Here is a 23,341-nt window from a genome sequence, read left to right as displayed (position 1 = left end):
AGCAGTATGATATTTAATTTTTCTATAATTCTACATATTCTTTTACGTGTAATTGTTTTTGTTTATTTAAAAAACACGTAATAGAAAATGTGCCAGACTTTTGTTATGTGATTCGATATTTCATTTTTTAAATTTAATTTAATTTTATTTTATTATTAAAACAGTTTCTAAGTTTTATATAAAAACCTATTAATGTTAGAATCTTTATATAAAAAGGTCCTAACATTAATTTGGAAATTCAAAAAGTGATTCTTTTGTACAGACTCTTTAAGGCATTGTAGATAATATAACTATCAATAGACAGTTAAACAAAAGTACAGTATGTGTTGTCCAATCCTCTTAATTGGCCATATTATTATATTAATATTTAATATATTATTATTTGCTTGTACGGTTAATCAAGAATTACAGCAGAAATGACGTGAAATTGTTTGTCATTTCTGTTGTAATTTTCAATTCATCTTGAAACTAAACAGAATTACTATTTGATGCTCTTTTAGTGTAACAATTTGCTTAACCCTTTCCACCACGTAAGCATTAACAAGTAAGAGAATTCTATATTCAACCCATTATGGGTTTGGCCAGATCTTTAATGGATGGCCGGGAATGTGAAGTTTGGGATTTGAATATCTGGGACCAACTTCCTATAAAAAAATCGTTGGATTTCTTGCCCGGATTCGACCTCCTTGTCTTCTAGAGCGATAGGCTGACGCTTTTCCACCTCGACTATCTGACCATCGGACGCAACAATTAGCATACGTTCTTTCATGTTATTGTATAAAATTTGTGATCAAAAGTACTTTTCTGATCTTAAAAAGATTGGTTATTACTTCACAGAGAAACTGTTTCAGATTAAAAATTTGATTGTTCTATTTTGAACAATAATATTACAGTATTTACACATATGAGAGAAAATCTTCGTAATTGCTATACAAGACTCTCTAAACAAGTAGTCTTGAATTATTTGCACAGAAACGTAATATCTATCATTCTATGGATGATTATTTTATTTGTAATAACCGCAAATTTTTACCATTCATTATGAGCTGATGAAACATTTACAGTATCTTCAATCTGTTATTGAACAACACAGGAGAGAATGCTATTTTCTGGAAAGTGTTGCAAAGATTTATGGCATTCAGAGAGCATCTTATGAAATTCGACTTCTGCACGTCAAATATATCAGTAGTCGATGGAATAATTACGAAATGATTGTTCTAAGTGAAATAGCAAAGTTTCTGTTTGAAGAATATTATTTGTGAGCGAAATTATTTCAGGGATGTGGTCGCATAATAAATGTTAGCTACATTAACTGCAATGTGCCAGGGTTCACATTAATTGATCAATCATCCAATTAATACTTGTTCAGCACTTTTTACTATTTTTTACATGAGATAAATAAATTATTGCTATTTTCTTCAGAAAAATTATGTAGTATTTTTACTTAAACATATTAGAAACTGTCGTATATTATATAAAAGTATGGTGTTCTACAAATTATATAATTACCACATCAACGATTATCAACAATTTTATAAAAATATATAGCAACCAAAATTTTTCAAATATTCTTTAAGAGTAAACTTTGTGAAAGGTTCGATAATATCATAAAATTCAGTTACGTTTGTATAGTAGCGATCCCAACTTTACCATACAAACGTGAGTTGCCATACTGAAAGGAGGATGGGAGGACAATATAATTTAATAGAGGACTGTCATCCCAAATGGAAGACGTTCGGTAACTCTAGTGTATGGTCTTTCATTCGATCAGTGGCATAGCCAGGTTTTCATGTGAGGGAAAGCATAATGAAATTATTAATAAAAATGACTGAAAAATAAAAATAAAAATGATATATAAAAAAGAAAATAAACATAACAATTTGGAGTTCAAAAGGGAAAAGTACAGTATCGGAAGATTTTGATATACTCCTTAGTACAGTATAAAGTCAATAAAGTAAAAAACGATTTAGATTAATTATTTGTTTCTTAGACATTCGTAAAGCATTTATTTTTGTGAATTTAGAGATATTGTTTGTTAAATGATAGGCTTCGAAATTTCGCTTATTATAATAAACGCATAGTTTACAAACTTTTTCATACGTCGAAAAAAAGTACGAACTGTTTTACTTTTGAAAAAGGTCTACAGCAGGATGACCCACTAAGTCCTATACTGTTTATTTTATACTTGAACGATTTAGCAAATGACTATGATGAAGTGATAGAAGATAAATTGAGGTTAGTACATAAAGATATTCACGTTTTACTACATACGGATGATATCGTTTTGTTGGCCACAAATACGATTGATATGCAAAGCAAAATAAACATGTTAATGAAATGCACTACAAGAATGATCTAACAATTAACGAAAATAAAAATAAATAAATTATATTTTGTAAAGGCAAAAGGCAACTTAAAGGAGACAAATTTTTGTGGGTAACTCTCGAATGGAGATATTTAAAGAGATTGTATATCTCGAAATCAGTATAACAATTCCTTGACTTTTGAAAATCATATGATAAAAATGAGAAAGAAATTATGATTAAACATAAAAGAAATAATATAATTAAGATGTTTATTAAAACTTTTCAGTATTTTTCTTCATAAAATATGTAGTATTTTGATTGATTCAATATTATTCAATTGAGTTCCATTATGGGTGTACTTCAATTTATTAAATTATCTAAAATACATACTATATTATAAATAATTATTTAGTTTAGTTAGATCGGTTCTATATTATAACGTTAAAGAGGGATTTTGACTTGAAGACATTAGAATCAGAGCATTAAAAGATAAACTCTTAATTTTGTACATTAAGAATGTTGAACAGTCTTTAGTATAATTTGGCTTTTACATGAAAAAAAGGAATTAAGTTTTAAAAGATTAAATTGAGACGTATATCTGAGTGCAATATTTATTGGGTTATTCTTTTGGATAATTGAAAGATCCCGAAAATACAAGTATTGTAATTACATCAAAGAAGTTTTTTTAATTTTCAAGACAATTTACATCGAGAATAGACTAAAATTAGACGCCAAATTTCACATATAATATCCATTGTTATATTATACATACAGATGAAATTTCACATATAATATCCATTGTTATATTATACATACAGATGAAATCTAAACTTCCAATGTCAATTGGAAGTTTAGATTTCATCTTAGATCACTTTTATAAATATTCAGTTAAAATAGAAAATATAAATTAAACTATTGTAATATATGAAATTAGAACGGCTGAATTTATAAATTGAAATTTTATTTTAGAAAAATACACATACATGTACAGTACTGTACAGTACAGTACATATACGGTATGTTATTGCTTATTGAAGCAAAAACTAAACAATAATATTAATTTTCATCTTAAATATAAAGTCTAAAAGACATTCGAAACAGAAATTTAGTTTTTATAAAAATTTTAGAAATTTAAGCAGTATGATATTTAATTTTTCTATAATTCTACATATTCTTTTACGTGTAATTGTTTTTGTTTATTTAAAAAACACGTAATAGAAAATGTGCCAGACTTTTGTTATGTGATTCGATATTTCATTTTTTAAATTTAATTTAATTTAATTTTATTATTAAAACAGTTTCTAAGTTTTATATAAAAACCTATTAATGTTAGAATCTTTATATAAAAAGGTCCTAACATTAATTTGGAAATTCAAAAAGTGATTCTTTTGTACAGACTCTTTAAGGCATTGTAGATAATATAACTATCAATAGACAGTTAAACAAAAGTACAGTATGTGTTGTCCAATCCTCTTAATTGGCCATATTATTATATTAATATTTAATATATTATTATTTGCTTGTACGGTTAATCAAGAATTACAGCAGAAATGACGTGAAATTGTTTGTCATTTCTGTTGTAATTTTCAATTCATCTTGAAACTAAACAGAATTACTATTTGATGCTCTTTTAGTGTAACAATTTGCNGCTATTTCAGATATATATATATCTGAAATAGCTTTTTCCTTTTTATGCCATAGGCACCAAATTTTGTAGCTATTTCAGATATATATATATACACATCTGAAATAGCTTTTACCTTTTTCCAAATATATATATATTTGTAGTAGCTTTTTACTTTTTACGCTATATATATAGGCCTATAAGTTATCAATAAATCAAATTTCAAGTTGTTTTTTCCGAATTATATGTAGTTATCATTGATTTAATAAAATGAAAAGATATTGTTATCTTTGATCAATAGGAGGAAAAAAACTAACAGTTCTAGATTTGGTTGCTAGGTGTTCCAAGTAAGCTTCACTTCTGGTAAGTGTCTTCTATCATTGCTATTTTTCTACATATTGTAGTGTATGATCCCTGGACAAGTAATGTACCTACAACACGTTAGAAAGTTGTTATTTTAATTTATAAGTACTTCTTTAATCTTCAATTTACTCTACAGAGTACCGTTAATGAACCTGTAGAAGTTACTGTAACCACGTTTAATAAACACACCAGTTACATTAAGCTGCAATCATGTGAAGCGTGTCGCATGATCACCTGCTTATTTCAATAGCAATAGTGATAGGAGTTACTCAAAGCTGATTAAGGATAACTTATTTTGAAACATTTGCAGGTTGTGTTGCTTGAATTCAAACATGAACCGCCATTTATTTGCAGTCATTACTTCTTAAGGAAGCAAAGGGAACCTACATACTTATTACATTGTTATTACCTTCAGTATTGACTTCATACTTTCGAGTATTTGCTTAATTTTTTGGAAAATTAATTTTTTGCTTAAGTTCGTGCAGCAACGCAGGATTATTTGGCACATCATGAAAAGGTAAGTCTAGATTTTTGTTGAAGGAAACCATAATAGATACACAAGAATTAGATGGCATGCTATATCGTTGTTACGAGAAAACAACGTCACAAATGCAAAACAAAAAAATACCATGAGATACAAAGCAAATATTACTTATAAATAACCAAAATATGCTAACAATTGCTTTATTCAATGTCTCAAGCGTTTTAATTAATTTTTACTTTCCCGGCTGTTATACAGTATATAACAGTGTAAAAGTATGGCAAAAAAATGACTCCCCAAGAATTTTGCATTTTTTGATTCTTTGACTCTTTGAGAACTTCGAAACCTCAAGATATGCAAAAAAAAAAATAGTCGAGACTTTTTGCTGTATGTATATATGTTAGTGTGTTTGGTTACCACGATTTTGCTTACACATTTTAAAACTAACTCCTGTGCCTTTTGTCGAAAACTTCTAAAATTTTGCAGTGAGGTTTGTGTATTAGAAGGTTAATATTATTAAATTATGAAGTTTAAAGGTCAAGAGGATAGGCAGATAGAGCGGACACATGTGTCGTATCTCGAGTGGGATTGGACTTAATAAAGATTTTACTCGTTATTAGCATTAACAATTTTTTAAAAAATAAAACTCATCTCTACCCTCAAAATTAAGCTTTTACATTTTTTAATGATTAACAATATAGGCCTACGCTCCTCAAAAGCGAAACTGCAAGACCACAAAGTAATGCACGTAGCCACCTGAAAATTCCAGGACCGGTAGAGGTGAGAAAGGTGTGCAAATGATTAAGTTTGCGTACACCGAGTCATGTGGTACTCAGTTTCGGGCTATAAAAATTAGCAGCCCGGACCGGGTCGTAAATGCTATCAGTGACGGTTTGTCGCAGCCGAACTTAGATGACAGCGAGCTGAATACCACCAGTTAATGGCTGGGGAACGAGACAGTATCCTGGAGCTGCGCAATTTCGGTTTGTAGATGCGGGCAGTTTCCACGCGTATTGGCACAGCTTGAGTACTATCCAGCAATGTGTGACCCGATGGATTCAGGAACGTCTGAGAATATGCTGAAGAGGGAACAGATCGCACAGGCGAACGACAGAGCGCACAGACCAGCAGATTCGGGACCTGTTCGCCACGGCACGTGACATCTGAAACTGCTCGTTGCCGTCAACGAGTGCATTTGTGTCCATCCAAACCATTCACAATAGGTTGCATGAAGTCGGGCTACATGCATGACAACCAGCAAGGAGGAGTGCCATTAATCGCACCACAGAGGGCTGTACGCCTGGCGTGGTGTTGTCGTCATCACAACTGGACCACTGAATGGCATCGGGTATTGTTTACGGATGAATCCTGCTTCTATCTGTGAAGGAATGACAATCATCGATGGGTGTGGCAGTATCCTGGGGAACACTATGTGCCAGCCTTTTCGCCAAGCATCACACCAGCCTCACACTGGACACCACGGTTCGGGGTGGCATCATGTTCTATTGACAGACAGCCCTGGTGCACATTTCTTGTACTCTGACAGTGAATCAGTACGTCACACAAATTGTGGGGCCTGTGGTTCGGTCACTGGTGCAACATGCACTCGACACAGTGTTCCATACGACAACGTCCGGGCACGCGTTGCATGAACAACTCTCACAAGCCTGAATGGAATTCACATCCTTTCCTGGCTGGCAGTTTTGCCGGATCTCTCTCCATCGAACACCTGTGGGACCTTGTCTGATGTGAGGTGCACCAGGGATCATTGCCACATACTGTAAACAACATGTGCATCACATTGGACACAGCTTGGAAAGGGATACCTCAGACAACCATTAATTGCTTCATTGATAGTATGCTTTGCCTTATAGCAACCTGTATAGCTGTCCATGGGGCCATATTCATTACTGAATAAACAGGTGTCAGTTGCATATCTTCGTTAGTTCTTTTAGTGATTTGCATATCTCTGTCACCTCTGTGGTCTTGAGATTTGCATATGCATTCCTTTATGGTGTTGCAATTTCACTTTTGAGAAGTGTAAAAAACTTTTTAAAACAATCTCATGACAGATAGCGCCACACACAAATTTAAAATTTGATTGGTAATATTATGCAATTCGTTGTTGGAATTTTTAATTATATTATGAATAATTAATATTTTTTGTATCTCCTGGAAAATTAATTCTTTTTTGCATTTGATGTATGATCGTTTTTCTAGAGTAGGCACCGTTATCAGAAAGTACATTAGAGATCCGTAGATCAACACGTCTAAATTTAAGCTATTTTTGCCTTACCAAGTATTTTAACACTATTTTAATTTACTAATAAAATTATAAGGTAATGCGTGTACTTACATTATTAATTTCAGCGATTAATTTAAATCGAATATTTGAAGAGGCGCGAAGCCTCTTCTATGTTCTACTACTTACGAAATTGCTGGCCGGATGGTCAAGCGGTTAACGTGGCAGCCCACCGTTCTGAGGACCCGGGATCAAATTCGGACTGGGTCGAAAAATCCCCAGGAAATTTTCGGGGGTGATCCGACCGGATATGTCGGTCGCCTCATTGTGTGCCTGGCTGAACCCATAACGGACTTGCTAAAAGAGGCCCTTTTAGTACCTACAGGGCAGAAAGAATTTTAAAAAACTTACATAATTGCGTTCGTTCTCAAAATTTGATCGATCGATTTTAATTAAACATTGTCATTTTCTACTAATTGCTATGAAGAATCCAAAAATGTAATATAAATGAGGGTCCATGACTTCGTTTTCGAGGTACAATGGCGACGAAATACAATGTCTATTCTCCCTGATGTTATTGTGGGCATATAACGAAATTTAGGAAACTAAACTTTGAAAAAATAGCACATTGCGCGCGCCTAAAGGAAAATGGACGCGAAAAGCGAACACAAGAACAAAGCAATAGAAGTTGCTTTGAAGAAAGCAACGCGGATTGCTTTGTTGTTGGATGGCCTCTGCATGGCTGCAAATGCAAGGATCGTCTTTCTCGTGCCTGGATAGTGCAAAGATTGCCTCTCCTATGGCTGGCAAGTACAAGAATCGCCTCTTTCTTTCCAGCTTCGCCTCACTAGCCATGCAATATCCCAGTAAGTAAACTTTATATCAAGCTGCGTGTTATAACTGGTGTGTTTATTATACTTGATTAACAGTAACTTCTAGAGATTCTTTAAATTAATTTAACAGTACATAGAACTATAAAGTAGGTTAAAAGTAAATAAATACTTGAAAGTTACAATAATGACTTTCCACATCCTGCAAGTGCGTGACTCACTAAAGGCAGAACGTGACAAAACATCAATTACAGAAGATACTAAACAGGAAATGAAGCATACTTGAAACAACATCTAGCGATCAATTTAGAACTGTTCGTTTTTCCTCCTATTGGCATGTATGACCGTGGTCATTTTAAATTCGAAATGAATGAGGCATACTTTTGCAAGTTTCATGAATAATTAAACTTTTGTCGTATTCGTTGCAAGAAGTTATTGATACTATTTGAAAATAAAATCTTGTGTTTAACAGTATCTGACTTATTTTTTTGGATATTTCTTTAATATTGCTCCAATAAATAAAAATAAAAGTAGCATAAAATTTATATTTGCAAACAATGAATTACAAATTTCTTACTGAATTAGATTAATAATTGCAGAAGAAAATAATAATTAAGATGAACCTCTTGGATAAAATTTATATCTGTAAGAAAAATCAACTTATAAACATTTACATTTAAAAATACATGTGCGGACGTCACAATTAAGAGACTGGAATAAGTTTCATAGAAATAAATAATCACAAGTAACTATATACAGTATATATAGTTACTTGTGATTATATATATAACTATATATATATATATCCATAATTTGTTCTGGAAACTCTCAAAATACACTGGTGTACAAAATTTAAGCAATGATTGCATTCTTTGCCATAACTCTGCAAAAAATCACCTGGGAGTCATGAAATTCAGGATACAGAGACAGTATTTTGTACTTAAAGGATGAAGAAAGCATACTAGCGCAAAAATGAATAGAACGCATACAGTATGGAATCAAACAAAAACAGGCTTTATTGAAGAGTAGCTTTGGTACAAATGATTGTCTGCCCAAGAGGGAGAACAAGAAACAGATGTTCCTTAGGTGGGATATGATCTCCCTTAACTGCAATGGTTGCTTGGCACCGTCTCTCCATACTAAACATCAGATTATCAAATAGTTGTTGAGGTAAGAGTGCCGATTCTTCAATGAGCATCTGTTCCAGTTGTTGGGTGTTATCCAGCAGATATAATCATGCCGATAGGTATCTCACCAAAGCATCCCACACATGTTCTATGGGATTTAAATCAGGGGTCAGCCAATCCATTCTAGTGATATCTTCACTTTCTAGAAGCTCCTGAACAGCACGGGGCTGATATGCTCTGGAGTTATCATCCATAAAAATGAAGTCTGCACCAATGGCACTTTGGAACAGATGCATGTGAGGAAGGATCACTTGCTGATAACAGCGATCTCCAATAACAGTACTTCTGTCGAAAATTTGGAGGTCAGTCCACCCGTTTATCGTAATCCCTCCCCAAATGAGCACACCAGGACCAACATAACGGTCTTTTTCCATGATGTTAGCGGAATAAAACCTTGTCCCTATCTCTCTCCATATCAACTGGCATTGAGAATCACTTGTGATGTTGAAACGACTCTCATCTGTAAAGAAGACGTGACTCCATTAATGAGATGTCCAGTCTTTGTGTTCCTTACACCAGTCTAAATGTGCTGTCGATGAACAACTGTCAATAAGATGCATCGTTCAGGACGGCAGACGAATAGGCCACCTTTATGAAGGCGTCTGGCCACATTAAACCGCAATACTTTTTGTTCCATTGCCGTACGAAGCTGCTGAGCAATGAATGTTGCCTGCTGACTGGTATCGATCTCTTTTCGCCTGAAGGACGATATATCAGTCATCCATTGGCAATGTTTTTCTTGAAGACCACCACCAACCTTTCTTACAGCTGTACTTGTGGTTTGGAAGGCTTTCCAAGCTTGTGAAACGACACTTTTGTTGATTCCAAACTTTTGGGCTACACTCGTCACACTACGCCCCTCCTCAAGCTTGCCGATAATTCTACCATGTGTAAATCCATCCAGATGGTTTCTTCTAGTCATATTGCACGTACAAACTCACTTAAACTTGCAGAAAATGTCTTTAATAACGCCTTTTGATCTTTTTATTGTAATCTTGCACTGCACGCGTTTTTCCTGCCCTCACGTCACCTGTGATGTCTTTTTCCTGATATTTGCATACATATTACCTTTTTACTGAACTGGGTGTTTATGGTACTGATCACAAAAAGCTCTTTTCTACAATTTCATGGCTGTCTGCTTAAAAATTACATTGTTGCTTAAGTTTTGCACACCAGTGTATAATTTGCTAAGGTGAACAAATTGAAAATGTGTAATTAGATAATATTAACTAAATAACTTTCGTAGTATTCCTAAGTATCTTAATCTAGATTGAATATATATGTATATCTTCAACCTTGGATTATAAAAATTTTTAAATTCGATCATTTAGAATGTAGTCTGTATGAAGTCATGTAAGGATCGTTTTAAATAATAAATTTCATAAATAGTAACCAATTGCTAACATCATTAAAAATACTTTTAAAAATTTAGTTTATTATTTTATCAGAAAATTGAACTAATATTGAAACTACATTGAAATTGAAATCAAATAATTAAGAGCGTTTTTTCATTTTAATTCTCAGAAAATGTGTTTGAATTTTAACTTTTAATTCATGGTTAATTGCTAACAATTATACGTCAATTCCCATTTTTTAAATAAAGGCAGATATTTGTATTAATGAAATCTCTTAATGTTGAAGAGTTTTGTACAATAAATCGAAAAAATTTGTTTGTGTTGTTTAACATCATAGCGCCAAAGATTTTTGAGCATTCATTAATTGAATAGGAAAATACAGCGACTTGGTACAGCGACTTGGGTTTTTAGTTAACAAAAGACGTGAAATACAAGTTATACCAATTACTTTATAATTATTTTCAAATGAAATTAATCTACTTTCAAATAAAACTTACAAATAATCCATTATATAGAATATATTATATTCCTTAATTTTTACTTAATCTAGATGAAAATTTATCACTCAAAGCTTCTTTGATTGTTTTTATTAAGAATTGTACCTTTTCGTTATAATAATTACAAATTAATTAATTGATTTTTAAAAATATTTTATAATCTATTTGATACGAGGTCTGTTCAAAAACTACGCGGACTGTTTGAATTGCGCGGCTTCAGTTGGTCCCAGGGAAATCAGCTTGGTGTCACTAGGTTTGTACAGATCGTCTGGTAATAACACCGTTTCCCGATTACAGATATCTTTATTTGTTGATTAGCTACGCGGTTTTTAGTGAAGTGCCACTTTTTCGTTTGTCGGATTTCAGAATGAATGACCTGAAGGAACAACGACTCGCTGTGAAATTTTGTGTTAAACTTAGAAAATCTGTGACTGAAACATTTGCTATGATCAACCAGTGGGTTGGTGAAACTTGCCCCGGACCCAAAAAAGCTCGCAAGTTCGATCCAATATCAAGGTGATTCTGACAGTTTACTTTGATGCTAAGGGTGTTGTTCACCACGAGTACCTCCCCAAGGCTCCACAGTGAAACAGACTTACTACGTTGAAGTTCTGAAACGTCTGAGGGACGCCATCCGTTTCAAAAGGCCAGAAATGCGTAGGAGTGGCGATTGGTTTCTCCTTCACGACAATGCTCCATTCCATTCAGCCCTCAGAACTCGTTAGTTTTTAGCCAAACACTCGATCACTGTTTTTCTCCACTCCCCCTACTCACCTGACCTTGCTTCTTGTGACTTTTTCTTGTTCCCCAAACTCAAAAGACCCTTGAAAGGAAGGTTTGAGACGATTCCCGAGATTAAGGCAAATGCGACGAAGGCGCTAAAAGACATTACAAAAGAAGCGTACCAGGAGTGTTTCAACAAGTGGAAACACCATTGGGATAAGTATGTGCGTTGGGAAGGAGAGACTTTAAAGAGGACCAAGACATGTAACTTCTACATAAAGTACATTTTGTTTTATGACGTCAGTCCGCGTATTTTTTGAACAGACCTCGTATGTATTTAGTTTGAAATTATTAAATATGTATTATTATTATTATATATTCTTATTAATGCTATAACAAATTTTCAAATACGTAGCATATATAATTTATAAAGCTTTTTCCAAGTTTCATTAATTTTTTTCACACTTTTGTTTTAAAATTTATTGCCTTGAAGCTATTTGTTATCTCAATGGCTATGCTATCTCAATGGATAATAATAATTCAGTTTAAGGGTTTTCACATTTATCTTTTCTTTCTGAAACAAACGTTACAACATGATATTTTTAACCATTTTTTTCTGACATTTTTTAAATTCAAATTTCTATATTTCATTAATTTATGACAAATTTTTATAAAATTCTATGCGTTATACATAACAGTTTTAAATTGAATTCAGTTTAATTTAATAATTTAACTAACAATTTTATTTTTTCGAAGGAAATGGTGATACCAGTGTTTTTCTCACTCTATCTTCACTCGCATGGAAAGAAGAAAATGGAAAAGTAATACAAAGACAAGTTGAAATGAATTGGATTCATAATAATACATACGAAGAAGCATGGGTTTGTCTTTATAATCACGATCCTTTTGATTCTAAAGAAGATTGTCTAGTAAAAATTAATGTAACGAACGATCCTACAGGTTATCACAAAACGGAATTCGGTTTCCCAAAAATAAATTTTAAACCCGATAATTTAACTGATGAATGTCTTCATTACTGGATAGCTCTCATTTCCTCAGGGGATATCATTGTGTCATCTTGTTATAGGGCACATCCTCACTGGATGATTAATCTACGTGATCAGATAGGCAACTATAGTTTAGATGAATTGATGCTTCCAGGAACTCATAATTCTGGAAGTTATCAAAATTATGATCCTAGAAAAGATAACTTAATGAACAGATACATTGTAACTCAAGACGAAACAATATGGAATCAATTGGTATATGGTAACAGATATTTAGATATTCGTGTTGCATATCAGAATGATACATTCTTCATAACCCATAGTGTTTTTGTATCAGATATTCCTCTAGCGAAAGTAATCGAAGACATAAAACTCTTTTTAAATTCCACCCAAGAAATTGTAATTTTAGATTTTCATCGATTTGAAAATGGTTTTAATGGGCTCAACTCGGACAGAATACATTTAAAATTAATTCAGTATTTGGAAAATGAGCTCAGCTCTATAATGATACCTTCCAGTTATGGTTATAAAGTCTCTTTAAATACGTTATGGAAAAATAATCGAAGACTTTATGTAGGTTATACTAGTTATTCTACAGAATTTGGATTTAGCAGTGAATATCTCTTCAGAAAAGTAAGCCATCAATGGGCAGATGCAGACACTATTCACGATCTCGAAGAATATTTTAACAGAACTGTTTGTAAAAGAATCAGAAAGAATTTGCAATCTTCTATGGCACAAATGACACCCAAAATGGCTGGAATTTTTTTTGATAGATATAAAGGTTTGCGTGTTATGGCACAGACGGTCAATTTAAAAGTCACAGAATGGTTTCGTGAGAGATGGTGGCACTGTGCCAATATTATTGCAACTGATTTTTTTCATGGGAATAATATTATTGAAGTCGCAATTGAAGCTAACAAAAAAAGATGGTTACAGATGTCTATATATTAAGAACACTATCCATTGGTTAAATATAAACATAATTAATTATAATTAGTTTTTTTGTAATTCACAGATATAAATTATATGTTTATTAATGAAAGGGAAAATGATGTTGACACTATCGTATAATATACAAAAGTGCCGAATATTATAAGAAATTTGATAATGAACTTCGATGAAAAATTGTTTTTTGAATTTTCTTGTAAAAAATTTTTATATGAAATTTTTATATTGTATTATTTTATTTCATTTGTAAAAATAATATTTAATGCTTGTTGTGTTTATTGTGAAAGAAAGTGTATAAGTGTATGGTGATAATAAAAAATCCAGCAACGAGTTTTGTAACTTTTCCGGAAAAAATATTTATGTTTAAGAAACACAGTTGAGTTTAAAATTGAGATTTTATTTTAAAACTGACTTTTAGGCTGCGAAAAGAGGGAAAGCGGGTGAAAGAGACTTTTTAAGATTAGAATTCTCACTCGCGATGCAATTTATGCAGAAGAGGGAAACATTATAGTAAAGAGAGAAATAATATATTAATAACATTAAATAAATATATTACAAAATATTGTATTAAAAATTGTTTTGTTGTAAGCAAACCGAACAAAAAAGAGGAAAACATTTTCAAAGAAATCTGCAAAAAGATTTATGAACGAAAGAAAAATTATTAATTATAACAAAAAAGTAACAAAAATATAAAAAACTGCAATAATATGAAAGGAAAATCACAAAGGAATTACAAAAATAATCATAGCAATCGCATAAGGTTCAGCCAGTATTTTGGTTACATAATTGGATTAATGGATAAATAATGTAAGTGAGACACTTTGATGTATGTCTTCCCTATTGGATAGCTCTCATTTCCTCAGGGGATATCATTGTGTCATCTTGTTACAGGGCACATCTTCACTGAATGATTAATCTACGTGATTAGATAAGAAACTATAGTTTAGATGAATTGATGCTTCCAAGAACTCATAATTCTGGAAGTTATCAAAATTATCCTAGAAAAGATAACTTAATGAACAGATACATTGTGACTCAAGACGAAACAATATGGAATCAATTGGTATATGGTAACAGATATTTAGATATTCGTGTTGCATATCAGAATGATACATTCTTCATAACCCATAGTGTTTTTGTATCAGATATTCCTCTAGCGAAAGTAATCGAAGATGTAAAACTCTTTTTAAATTCCACCCAAGAAATTGTAGGTCCTACATCCATCAAATTAAAATTTCAAACTTATTATTATTATTATTATTATTATTTTTGTTAAATATACTTCGTATAAGTGACGCCATTAGCCAATATATTCCTTCTCGTCATATTATTGGCTAACTACAATCAGATCAAGTTGTTTTTCAAAACAGAAAAGTTACATTTACTATTTTGAATAGTTGATAAGTGTAATCGAAAAAGATAGTGTAAAAGCTATCTAAAATAAGTAGCATACGTTTAATTAAAATTAATCATTCCTAGTTAGAACAGACACAAAAAATATTAATATTTTTCTTATATAATTTAAAAGTTCTCATATACTGTTTCTCAGAAACAGTGCCCAGGGCCTGGTCTGGACCTACATGTCATAGGCCTTAACAGTAGTTCCGCTACTGCTCACGACTAAAACGCTTCATTCTGCTTCGTAAAAACGAAGCGAAACGCGTTTTTGTCGGTTTTCTGCATACTTTACAGTAATGATAAGCAATAGTTCTGGGTACGGGCTACAAAGGAACTTCGTAGACTTCCGGCGGGCCGAATATGTTTTTTTTTCTTACGGAGTTTCAGACTTTAAACTTGCCAAGTATTGTACCTCCAGCGAATTAAGTACAATATGTGCCTAAGGTATTTGGTAAAATGTAAAATAATATGTGCTAATAATATGTAAACAAATAATGTATAATTGGGCTGCAATTTTAAAATTATAGAACTATAAATGTCCACTGGTGTCCATCAGTCTGTCTGTTTATTTGTCTATCCTTCTTTAACCTCCAGAATGGAGATAGACTGATGAAAGTCGACATTAGAAATAGAAATCTTAGAAGCCGGAGGCCTCGATTAACTATATATCCACCATGGGCAAATGCGGCTCTTGCTGAAAGTGTTAATTTCTGCTTTTTATTATTAGTTTTACAATTTTATTTCCACAATTTTGTGGAAATATGTTTATTAAAAAATTCAATATTTGTTTTATATAATATTTATATTATACAATAAAATCGCGGTACAGAACTGCAGTACAGAATAAAAAAGTACAGAACTGCGGCTCCCATGCACTTTGCAAAACCTACATTTCGGCTCCCACTGAACTCTTGCTTGCCCACCCCTGCTATATACGTTATTGCAATTCAAAAATTTTCTCCAGAACAGAGTTAGATGACAGGCATGACTCTCGTGTTAACAGGAAAAGTATGATGTATAGGAACAAAACAACTAAAATCAAGAGCATTGTGCATCGAGATCTAAAAAGTTGCAACCCGGCATTGTGATGCCACAACAAATAATTGTTCATTTATTCTCATCTCTTCACTGTCAAGTTTAGTTTGTCAAGAATATCATCTTAATTAGGGATGCAAATGACTGGAGCTTAAAAACAGGAAAATAAAATTACGTTTCCAAAGCCACTAGGGCAGCATATTAGGACCCCGCAGACCACGAGTTGCTCGTAACTGTTCTAGATAAAATTACGTTTAACCTCGAGATTAAAAATTGCGCAACGGATTCTTAATATATAAAAATGTAAATCTTTCTTTAAAACGCTTAATATCAATAAATAGATTCTTATTTTGTACAAAAGTTCAAAGAAAAAATTATACGTAAGTTTATAAAAGATTATTCTTAATACAGATAGGATTATTGTAATCCACAGCTTTTTTTTTTTCTTTTTTATACAAATTTTGAAAGTTTTGCATCACTTCATGTCCTTATTTGGTTAATTGTTTGTATTTTCGAATTCTACTTTATTGTTAATAAAGAAATCTACATATTTTCTTTGTAAGGTCATTTGCACGGATAAAAACTTCGAAAAAAGTTTAACCTGTAAATTAACGAAAAACTATTATTGTTCTATTATTGTTTTAACAAAGAGAGTCAAATTACTAGAACTGTATATAATCTCGAAACTCCGATTCATTTGCGTTTTTGTATCGAAACATATTGGCTATTTCTCATAAATAATGCCATCGTCATTTCACGTGTAAAATCTAATGGAAATAACTTTTTCATACAAACGTTAAGATTGCCAAATTTTATGTCTCAAAAATCGGAATGTTTTATAATTATTACATAAATATAAAAATGATATAAGGAGAAAATAAAAAGACCAATTCGATTGCAAACAGTGAAAAAAAGGAGTGGGAAAGTTTGAAGGAAGAATTTAATTCCACACCTGACCTTAGTTTTCTTTTATTACAATAGTTAATATTTCTCACAATTATTCATGAAATATTTTAATTTAAAAATGTAAAATTTATTTGAATACAATATCCTTCTACATTTATGTCCAATCATTTTATACATTTAATAAAAACTTTTAAGATTACATTTATTAATAACTGTTTAAAATTTACGTTATCTTGTTTATTTAAATTATTGAGAATTAATTTATTTAAAAAAACTGATTAATGTAATAAAGTATAGAGATAATACATGGCAATTTTTAAATTCTAGCTTAAAATAATAAACCAAAAATTATAATGAAATTACATAAAATATAAATAGATATATAGCTTCATGCCAGATATTTATCAAAACCAGAACCGACTTCATGGGTGTACGACTTTTGCATTCGTCCTACTAAGAACCCCATCGCGCTTAGTAGGACTTCCAGGATAGGTCAACTCGTGCTTGATTAATGCTCGGTCTTCAGCCCTCGGTGTTGAAAAAGCCCTACATTCACATTTTACACAGGAACCAACAAAATATGAAGACGATTCTGCATAAAGCACAATTCGTAAAATTTGTAAATATTACAGAAAAACTAGATCTACAATAAACTATGTTTATATTTGGTCTTATAAATAGAAGTAAGATTACATGCATGCTTATATTCAATGAATAACTGTTTTATTTTTTAATTACATTATTATTACACTTGTATATAACTGTAGAATATGTATATATTTCACTAGAAATATATTGTATTTTGTATATAATAAACAATTATAGTCCGCGCAGCGAAGGTCAAGAGTCAGTTTGAGCTGAAAGGATTTATGTCAGATGAAAGGGGTGGAAGGAGATGTGAAAATTGATATATGAATCAGATCTCTTTCAGCTGGTTTATTTTTACATTTTTAAAACGCTTTTATTTGTATTTTAGATAATTTTACTGTTTTTTTTTTTTTTTACAAATTTTATTACTGTGATCCGTGTGTCAACTCCCACGTCTCTTTCCATCCCTTTTATCTGACGTAGATCCTTCCAGCTCAGACTCACTCTTGTCTACTCTTTCACTGTGTGGACTAAATTATATCTTAATTCTATTTTATTTTTGGTTTTACAAGTTACATTCTATAGACAGGGCCTATGACTGTGCATGTTTTAACACTATGCGCTAATGATAAAAAAAAATTACTTTTTACATTATAATATTAAAATTTCATAGTTATTCATACAAAACACCTGAAAGATATTAAATATGGACTACATATACAGACCAAGCAAACATTTATGTGTATGCATAACATCAGTTGTAGTAATATGTGTTCGCCATAATATTGGTGGAAAGCATCTATACGTGCATTTAGGTAAATGGTGCTCAAATATAACCTATCATATTCTATGACTTATTGATAAATGCATAAAAAAGGAATGTCCACGTATGGAGACTTTTGAATCACTCTGTAGTATATTATTAAACTTTTTGTTGATACATTTTCTAGTTTTTATAATATTAGGAAAGTTCACAGCGACCTTTCTTTTTTATCATATTGATTAGCAAAGCAACATATTAAATGAGAAAAGACGCTATACTATTCTTTACTATAGCCCTGTAAATTTTAATAATAAATATTACAAGCTTTTTGCTTTATTTGTCACGTCTCTATTTAAGATCCACTTAATATATTCTATAGAAGTTCATGTTTAGATCAAAATATTATAAAAATGCAAAATTTAAACTAATGATTTATTAAAATACTATAGTTACATTACTTTGATATTAATTCTAATAGAAATTTCTTTAGCTTACAAAAGACAGGAAAAATTTAAATTATATTATGTATCTCTCCGCTAAACTACGTGACAGAATGTTGGGAGAGATTTCCCAAATGAACATATGTGTATCACGAATACAAAAACACTTTGTGGAAAACTATTTGCGAATTTTCACAGAAGTATTCGAGATAGAAAAATAATGAACAAATTGCACGAATGATCGGATGGATTTAACCTTCAACGTATTGCGTGGCAAAAAATACAATTCTTAAGCAGAAAAGAGGGGATGAATCCCAATGTAACGGAATGATTAATTAATTATTATGCACTGATTAATATGTTGCTCTCGCAAAAATTATTCGAATTGTTTCTTATTCGGTCGTGTTGATGCCAATGAAATGCACAATATTAGATTGAATAAGTATATTTTAAATTAATTAATTAATGTCTGGCAGTATTTTTTTTTAATTAAAAATTTGAAGAAATCAAGTCGTCTTCTATCCGTCATGTCAGCATTTTTCAGTATAGAAATAAAATATAATTAAAAAATATATATATANAAAATGAAAATTTGCTTGATAATTCAACTACGCTTGTTGGAGAACAATAAAAACACTACACTCAACAAGCCACCAATAAAACTCAACTGCCTAACCTATAATCAAAGATATTTTTTAATTTGTTTTAAAAAAAAAAGCGCTTGACAAACTTGCCCCGCATGCCGAAGTTGCCCCGATCTCCCCTATATAGGAGGATATAGTGAGATATAGGCCTATATCTCACTGTTACGCTTTCCCTATTCACAAGGAAGACGGGAAGACAATACACTTCAATGGAAAACGATTGCAACCGTAGTGGTTATATATGTTACACTGAAAGTGGATTATACAGTGAATATGATTTATTACTAGTAAATGTAATCGTTCAAATCGTTCATTTTCAAATAAGAAATCCACATTCACTAGTGATTGTATACTCTCTCGAATGTGTTTGTTTGTTTGTTAACTTTTACGGGCTAAAGTTGTGAAAAGCAAATTTAAAATAAAACGAAAAAAACTTTTTAATTAACTTTTTTATTTATTGCAGCAATTCGAAGAGTTATGACATTTAGAAGTGCATAAAGCGTCGTTCTTCTTGCATTTACACTTCATAGTCTGCATTTCAAAATGAAAGAACATTTGAAAAAGCTTTGTTCTATGCCGCAAGATTAGGCAGTTGCAATCATCGTTAAAGTAACAGTTTTGTCCGAGGAATTTCACATTCAGCGATCAATTTTTGGAGGCAAGCCGAAAATCGAGAACTTATGAGCATTGTAGTACAGATTCATTGATTACTTTAGTGAATGTATGCCTTCATATATATATATATAGCCTATATATAATATATATATATACTAATAATAGTTAGTATGTATGTATGTAGGCCTATATGTAATACTAACTATTATTTTTATTCAAATGAATTAAGTAAATACAAGTTTGTTACGTAATTTAATGAAATTGGTTATTAAGTATAAGACTCCTATTGACTAATCTTATTTATTTTACTTAATATTAATAGTCTGTAATTGTTATTAGTTTAGGTGAGCTCCAAACTGATAATACAGAAGACTCCGCTTATTATAATCTTATTTGATAAAAATGAAAACGGCTGATGGTAAGGGACAAGGTCGAAAATATCCAGAACAGACACTCATGAAAAATTATTGACGTTACCAATTTGTATTCCAACCTAGATATCCAGAACAACAAGCTGATGCCTTTATTAAAAAATTAATTACTCGAAGAAGTTAACATTAAAGAATTATTTTCAAAATTTTTTCTACTGGAAATTTTATTTATTAATTGCTTCAAAATAGCAATACGAGTAAATGCCAACAATATAAAAACTCCCTGAAGACCATTAAGTATAATAAAAAAATTCCATAACCATACCATGTTAGAATAAGCAGAGATAAAGCCAAAAATCCAAGTAAAACCCATTATTAATGCAATTTTTATATAAAGAAAGAATCTAACATAATTTTTATTTTTTGCATTTTTTCTTGCAATTTTTGAAGATTTCGAAGTTTTATAAATTGATTTTGCAGTAATTGTGTAGAATATTATATTTATAATCAAAACTAATCCTAATGGCACAGCAAAGAATATTAAGAGTGCATAACGATTGCATATCCAACAATGACAGGAACCATATTGAGGACTAAACGTTGAGTGAAATGCCCATTCACAAATGATAGAAATTATAACAATTATCATAGGTAATCCCCAGCAATATAAAATACTGTAAATAAGATGTGTTTTACGAATTTTTAAAGATAAATGTTTCATATTGGTAAAAGTTTTCCAGATATCAAACGCAAGAGCATTGGTACAGAAGACTGACGCCAAGTAGAAATAATGCATAAATATTGCTATTCCTATGCAAAAATAATTACTGGGACCAATAGTTCCTACTAGAAACAACAGCTGAGCTAAAAGTAATGATAATGATAGATAAAATACTATAATCATTGGCAGTTTTTTATATTCNTTGTAACTCAAGACGAAACAATATGGAATCAATTGGTATATGGTAACAGATATTTAGATATTCGTGTTGCATATCAGAATGATACATTCTTCATAACCCATAGTGTTTTTGTATCAGATATTCCTCTAGCGAAAGTAATCGAAGACATAAAACTCTTTTTAAATTCCACCCAAGAAATTGTAATTTTAGATTTTCATCGATTTGAAAATGGTTTTAATGGGCTCAACTCGGACAGAATACATTTAAAATTAATTCAGTATTTGGAAAATGAGCTCAGCTCTATAATGATACCTTCCAGTTATGGTTATAAAGTCTCTTTAAATACGTTATGGAAAAATAATCGAAGACTTTATGTAGGTTATACTAGTTATTCTACAGAATTTGGATTTAGCAGTGAATATCTCTTCAGAAAAGTAAGCCATCAATGGGCAGATGCAGACACTATTCACGATCTCGAAGAATATTTTAACAGAACTGTTTGTAAAAGAATCAGAAAGAATTTGCAATCTTCTATGGCACAAATGACACCCAAAATGGCTGGAATTTTTTTTGATAGATATAAAGGTTTGCGTGTTATGGCACAGACGGTCAATTTAAAAGTCACAGAATGGTTTCGTGAGAGATGGTGGCACTGTGCCAATATTGTTGCAACTGATTTTTTTCATGGGAATAATATTATTGAAGTCGCAATTGAAGCTAACAAAAAAAGATGGTTACAGATGTCTATATATTAAGAACACTATCCATTGGTTAAATATAAACATAATTAATTATAATTAGTTTTTTTGTAATTCACAGATATAAATTATATGTTTATTAATGAAAGGGAAAATGATGTTGACACTATCGTATAATATACAAAAGTGCCGAATATTATAAGAAATTTGATAATGAACTTCGATGAAAAATTGTTTTTTGAATTTTCTTGTAAAAAATTTTTATATGAAATTTTTATATTGTATTATTTTATTTCATTTGTAAAAATAATATTTAATGCTTGTTGTGTTTATTGTGAAAGAAAGTGTATAAGTGTATGGTGATAATAAAAAATCCAGCAACGAGTTTTGTAACTTTTCCGGAAAAAATATTTATGTTTAAGAAACACAGTTGAGTTTAAAATTGAGATTTTATTTTAAAACTGACTTTTAGGCTGCGAAAAGAGGGAAAGCGGGTGAAAGAGACTTTTTAAGATTAGAATTCTCACTCGCGATGCAATTTATGCAGAAGAGGGAAACATTATAGTAAAGAGAGAAATAATATATTAATAACATTAAATAAATATATTACAAAATATTGTATTAAAAATTGTTTTGTTGTAAGCAAACCGAACAAAAAAGAGGAAAACATTTTCAAAGAAATCTGCAAAAAGATTTATGAACGAAAGAAAAATTATTAATTATAACAAAAAAGTAACAAAAATATAAAAAACTGCAATAATATGAAAGGAAAATCACAAAGGAATTACAAAAATAATCATAGCAATCGCATAAGGTTCAGCCAGTATTTTGGTTACATAATTGGATTAATGGATAAATAATGTAAGTGAGACACTTTGATGTATGTCTTCCCTATTGGATAGCTCTCATTTCCTCAGGGGATATCATTGTGTCATCTTGTTACAGGGCACATCTTCACTGAATGATTAATCTACGTGATTAGATAGGAAACTATAGTTTAGATGAATTGATGCTTCCAAGAACTCATAATTCTGGAAGTTATCAAAATTATCCTAGAAAAGATAACTTAATGAACAGATACATTGTGACTCAAGACGAAACAATATGGAATCAATTGGTATATGGTAACAGATATTTAGATATTCGTGTTGCATATCAGAATGATACATTCTTCATAACCCATAGTGTTTTTGTATCAGATATTCCTCTAGCGAAAGTAATCGAAGATGTAAAACTCTTTTTAAATTCCACCCAAGAAATTGTAGGTCCTACATCCATCAAATTAAAATTTCAAACTTATTATTATTATTATTATTATTATTTTTGTTAAATATACTTCGTATAAGTGACGCCATTAGCCAATATATTCCTTCTCGTCATATTATTGGCTAACTACAATCAGATCAAGTTGTTTT

General features: G+C 31.1%; 1 protein-coding gene across 1 annotated transcript; it reads left to right on the top strand.

Moving 5' to 3' along the window:
• The first annotated feature begins 4,272 nt into the window (after window positions 1-4,272).
• Window positions 4,273-22,310, top strand: LOC111627733 (variant-surface-glycoprotein phospholipase C-like). Its single transcript, XM_023371357.1, has 3 exons — window positions 4,273-4,293; window positions 12,365-12,870; window positions 21,285-22,310. Exons 2-3 carry the CDS (start codon window positions 12,451-12,453, stop codon window positions 21,981-21,983), a joined length of 1,119 nt encoding a protein of 372 aa, XP_023227125.1. The 5' UTR covers window positions 4,273-4,293; window positions 12,365-12,450; the 3' UTR covers window positions 21,984-22,310.
• Window positions 22,311-23,341: the final 1,031 nt, after the last annotated feature.

The sequence above is a fragment of the Centruroides sculpturatus genome, unplaced genomic scaffold (assembly GCF_000671375.1).
Source record: "Centruroides sculpturatus isolate CEXI.00-Female unplaced genomic scaffold, Cexi_2.0 scaffold121, whole genome shotgun sequence".
NCBI classification, from domain to species: Eukaryota; Metazoa; Arthropoda; class Arachnida; order Scorpiones; family Buthidae; genus Centruroides; species Centruroides sculpturatus.
Note: the sequence above shows the minus strand (reverse complement) of the source record. Positions and strands in the feature narration are given on the sequence as shown.

What these genes read in the sequence shown, in the direction of transcription:
- LOC111627733 (XM_023371357.1), top strand. Translation starts at nt 12,451, where the DNA reads ATGAATTGGATTCATAATAATACATACGAAGAAGCATGGGTTTGTCTT. An exon ending in AAACAATATGGAATCAATTG is followed by an intron (nt 12,871 to 21,284) that starts GTATATGGTAAC and finishes TGGAATCAATTG; the next exon opens with GTATATGGTAACAGATATTT.